At 32.4% G+C, this 5,000-nt stretch overlaps 1 protein-coding gene across 1 annotated transcript in view; it reads left to right on the forward strand.

Annotated features, from left to right (window-relative positions):
- The window catches only part of LOC113821553 (malate synthase), an 11,597-nt gene that overhangs the window by 4,368 nt on the left and 2,229 nt on the right, over nucleotides 1-5,000 (forward strand). Inside the window, exons 5-9 of the mRNA XM_070120620.1 lie at nucleotides 1,079-1,265; nucleotides 2,914-3,054; nucleotides 3,310-3,463; nucleotides 3,814-3,922; nucleotides 4,345-4,435. Of these exons, the coding sequence (XP_069976721.1) occupies nucleotides 1,079-1,265; nucleotides 2,914-3,054; nucleotides 3,310-3,463; nucleotides 3,814-3,922; nucleotides 4,345-4,435 (682 nt within the window). The remainder of the gene's footprint in view (nucleotides 1-1,078; nucleotides 1,266-2,913; nucleotides 3,055-3,309; nucleotides 3,464-3,813; nucleotides 3,923-4,344; nucleotides 4,436-5,000) is intronic.

Raw genomic sequence — 5,000 nt, forward strand, 5'->3', positions numbered from 1 at the left:
CAATATCATTGAATTGGAAAAGCTGATTTTTTTTTGTAGATAGATAGATAATCTATCTAATCTAATCTAATCTAATCTATCTATCTATCTATCTATCTATCTATCTATCTATCTATCTATCTATCTATCTATCTATCTATCTATCTATCTATCTATCTATCTATCTATCTATCTATCTATCTATCTATCTATCTATCTATCTATCTATCTATCTATCTATCTATCTATCTATTTATATATATATATATATATATATATATATATATATATATATATATATATATATATATATATATATATATATATATATATATATATGTATATATATATATATATATATATTTACATATATATATGTGGGGTGGGGGTTGTTAATTATATGTATATGTATCTGCTTAAAGAAAATCTACAGTCATGACAGTCACTAGGACAGTGGATCTTAACCTTTTTGAAGTCAGGAACCCCTTTATTTATTGATGTTCGATTGTCTCATACATATATGAGATATACAAAGTATTAGTAGATTTTAAAGTAAACAAAACAAAACAAAACAAAATTATGGGTAACGTAATGTTAATCTTTAATTAGTCCTCACAGACCTGAAATCTATGGACCCTAAGTTCAGAACCCCTGTGCTGAATGAACTACCAGCAGTACTTCTAGAAATGAAAAATGAATAAATAAATAAGATACGATAAAATAAAATATTGAGAGACACGAATATACTGCTATAAAGAACCACCTGTAACTTTTTATTGGCTCTTATGGTTTTGGCATTATTTTTTATAACTTATACCACTAGCAATACTGCAGGTAGTTTAAAGACTATTATCCAAGATATTGCAGTCCTTTTTACCTTTATAATATATTAAGTTTTTCATTTTTATTTTGAATCCAAAGAGTATTGGAAGAAGTTTATGTATACATTGAAATACATTGTTATAGGAATCAAACACATGTAATCATATGAAGACAAAAAGTGTTTCTTCAATGCTTTGTTTCATATTTGTCTCATATATGTATATTTATCCTATCTATATATGGACACACATCTGTACTGATGAAAAACTTGTTTCAGGTTGATGGGAAGGAAGTCCCAGGTCCATTGTTTGATTTTGGTCTCCTGATGTACCACTGTGCTGCCCATCTTGTTGCAAAGGAGAGTGGACCATTTTTCTATTTGTCTAAGCTGGAAGGAGCTAATGAGGCCAAGTTATGGAATGAAATCTTCTGTTGGGCACAGGAGAAACTTGACATTCCTCATGGTATGTCTTTAAGGTTTATTATTTTTATTTATTTCATATTATAAATATTTTTAATAAGTGTATGATCTTAAAGTAGCCAGTGGGGGGAACATTTAGATGGTATTGATATTATTTGTAAGTGCTATTGCATTTTTTTCTTAATACATTATAAGGCTTTAATGGAAATTTCTGATATTCTCAGTTAATGCTGTGGTTTACTATACTTTGTTACAAATGGTGCAGTGAGTTGGATATGGACACCAGGATGGCTTGTACAGTTGGTCAAATAAATTTGCAGCAACCCGAAAGTTATTGAGCTCAATTCAAGCGTAACACTAAAGTCCTGTTGTTAAAAGTAAGCAGCATTAAAAAGGTCCATACAAACTTTGCCACTTGTATTTTAATATTTAAGATTAAATGCACAAATGATTGCATAAGAAATATACATTTCCTATCTTAATTTCCTAATTGAATGTTAATACCCTCACATAGCTGGACTGCTTACAGCTTACACTCACTACAGTATAAATGCTTCCATGAAAAGAAAAAAAAAATGTTGCTCATATTTGCTTTTCTCTTTCTATATCATTTACACACTAATTATCATATTGATTTGATAGTTTACTCATTGGAAAGAAGAAGAATACAATGCAGTCCATACATGTTTGCTCATATGTATTCTCCCTTGTTCCATCATGAAGCATCCATGTAACATATATAATTTAGCTGTATGTAATTTAGATGTAGTTAGGCCCTATCATTTTTTTGGAAGAAAGCAGCTGACATTCTCCCACTAAGACAAAAAAGCATGGGAAAATGTGATATGATTGTTTTCTGCGAAAAGGTTCACCCTCTTAAAATTATGTATACTTAAAAGATGCAATGAATAACCATGTATCAATGTGATATTAATATTTTTTTTCTTCCTTTTCCAACTAAGCATTAATATCAATTTAGCCTTAGTAAAGGCTGCAGTTGGGGGAACATTTAGATGGTATTGGCAGATGTAAAAGTAGCATGTTTATCAACTGATGTTTTATATGAATTCCGTGACAAATTTATGTACACAACCGTTTCATGACAGAACATGGGAGAACAAATGAATATATAAAGAATATTTATTATGGCTCTTTGGACTAACAAACATTTAGGTTAAATGGTGATCAAGTTGTAAATATTATGGAAAGGGAAAAGGAAATATAGACAAAGCACAGTTGCATTATATATTTTACACCCTTTCATATCTATTTAATTTATTCATTTTTATTATTGTTATATTTGTTTTAAAACATTCATCCTTTAACAAGTGTAAGGTGCAAATATAGCTGAGGGCATTAATATTTGAATGAAGACTTAAGATGTGGAATGTTAGTGTTTGTATTATTTGCTTTCTTGTGTATTTCTTGTCAAATGTTAAAATTTATGTCACAAAATTTGCTTAGACTTTTCTTACATTGTTTATTTAAGAAAAGGGTTTATATTGTTATGTACAGACAAAATTCACATTACATAACTACATTGGATGGGACAATTACCAGGTGCCAGTGGGTTAACAAATTGCTGATTAGTTGTTAAGGGCAATTATTTTGTTCAGAAAAATAAGTTGATGTTAGAGTTTTTTTATGGTCTTCATTTTTGTCTGATTAAATTTTACCCTTTTTTCTTTTAGGAACAATAAAAGCATGTGTTCTGATTGAGAATGTTCTGGCTTCATTTGAGATGGAAGAAATACTCTTTGAATTAAAGGACCATTCTCTTGGGTTAAACTGTGGCATCTGGGATTACTCAGCATCTTTTGTCAATAAGTTTGGTAAGTATAGTAAATGCCTTAACTAGAATCAACTGTTATTGTCATTATATGTGTGTGAATATAAGTAGATTATTGTGGCAGGAAGTTTTTTTTTTTCTCTCTCTCTCTCTTTTCTTTTTTCTTTTCTTTTCTTTCTTTCTTTCTTTCTTTCTTTCTTTCTTCTTCTTTTCTTTTCTTTTTCCTTTTTTTACTTATTGTTTCAAATTTCGGTGGACATCTGTCTTGAGATTATTTTTTTCTACATTTCTTTTTAAGGTGACAGAAAAGATTTTGTCCTTCCTGATCGCAACAAGTATGTTAATATGCAGCGGCACTTCTTACGGTCATATATGGATTTAGTCATTCATACGTGTCATAAGCATGGTGCTCATGCTACAGGGGGAATGGCAGCAACAATAATAGAGTCTCGGTAAGTATTGTTTTACAGATTCTTGTCAGAAGTTTTATTATTAATAATATGACAATAATTCATACATGTAGTTAATCTGTCTTACTGTGTATCTGTCTCTTGGCCCTTTTTTCTCTCTCTCTGTCTTTGTGCTAGTTTCTCTGTTTTTGCACATTTTGTATTCATTGTTTTTTTTATTTTTTTCTCTCTCTCTTCATGAATTTAATACTTTTATCACTGTTGTAAGGTTAGGAAAATACTTTTGTGACAACTTTGGAGATTATTTTTCTGATTCTTTGTTGCATCTTAAGGGATAAAATTACTGTTCTGTTTCTGTCTTTATATTAATGACTCCTTTGTATATATTTCAGGGATCTCAATATCCTGACGAAGGTGACAGAAGCAAAAATACAAGAGATGCTTTCTGGTGCAGACGGGTTCATGGTTTATGATACACGTCTAGTTCCAGTTATGAGAAAAGTTAGTTCTGATGGCTTTCTGTTCTACGGATAGTACATTTTAGAGGAAACCATCACGGAAATAATTACTATATGAGTAGCCTTGTTTGAAAGAACATTTCATCTTTTATTTTTTATATGCTTATATATCTCTCCTCTTAGAGATAGATGTCAAAATAATATTTTGCCAATGCAAGATTTAACAAAAATTTATATATATATATATATATATATATATATATATATATATATATATATATATATATATATATATATATATATATATATATATATATATATATATATATATATATATATATATATATATATATATATATATATATATAAGGTAATGTTATTATGGCATTCTTTTAGATCTTCTTTGTATATTTTAAATCTTCGTTATTTACCATGTGTTAACACATCTCTTTGTTGTTTTCTCAGATGATGGTAGATAAAAAGAAAAATCAAATAGATAGTCAGCCAAGAGATGATGTTCGTGTAACTGCTGGGGATTTGTTGCAGATGCCTGCAGGTAATCAAAGATGTGTGTGGGTGTGGGTGTTGTAGTAGGTGTGGGTGTAGGTGTGGTCGTAGCGTGTGTGTGTGTGTGTGTGTGTGTGTGTGTGTGTGTGTGTGTGTGTGTGTGTGTGTGTGTGTGTGTGTATGTATGTGTGTGTGTGTCTGTGTGTCTGTGTGTCCCTCTCCCTCTCCCCCCTCCCTCCCTCCCTCCCTCCCTCCCTCTCCTCCCTCCCTCCCTCACCCTCTCTTTCTCTCTCTCTCTCTCTCTCTCTCTCTATCTCTCTCTATCTCTCTCTCTCTATCTCTCTCTCTCTATCTCTCTCTCTCTATCTCTCTCTCTCTCTCTCTCCCTCCCCTCTCTCCCTCTCCCTCTCCCTCTCCCTCTCCCTCTCCCTCCCTCTCTCCCTCTCTCCCTCTCTCCCTCCTCCCCCCTCTCCCACCCTTCCTCCCTCCCTCCCTCCCCCTCTCCCACCCTTCCTATCTCCCTCCCCTCTCCCTCTCCCTCTCCCTCTCCCTCTCCCTCCCTCCCTCCTTCCTTCCCCTCTCCTCCCTCTCCCTGTCTCACACTCTCTCTCTCT

The sequence above is a fragment of the Penaeus vannamei genome, chromosome 4 (assembly GCF_042767895.1).
Source record: "Penaeus vannamei isolate JL-2024 chromosome 4, ASM4276789v1, whole genome shotgun sequence".
In the NCBI taxonomy this organism is placed as follows: domain Eukaryota; kingdom Metazoa; phylum Arthropoda; class Malacostraca; order Decapoda; family Penaeidae; genus Penaeus; species Penaeus vannamei.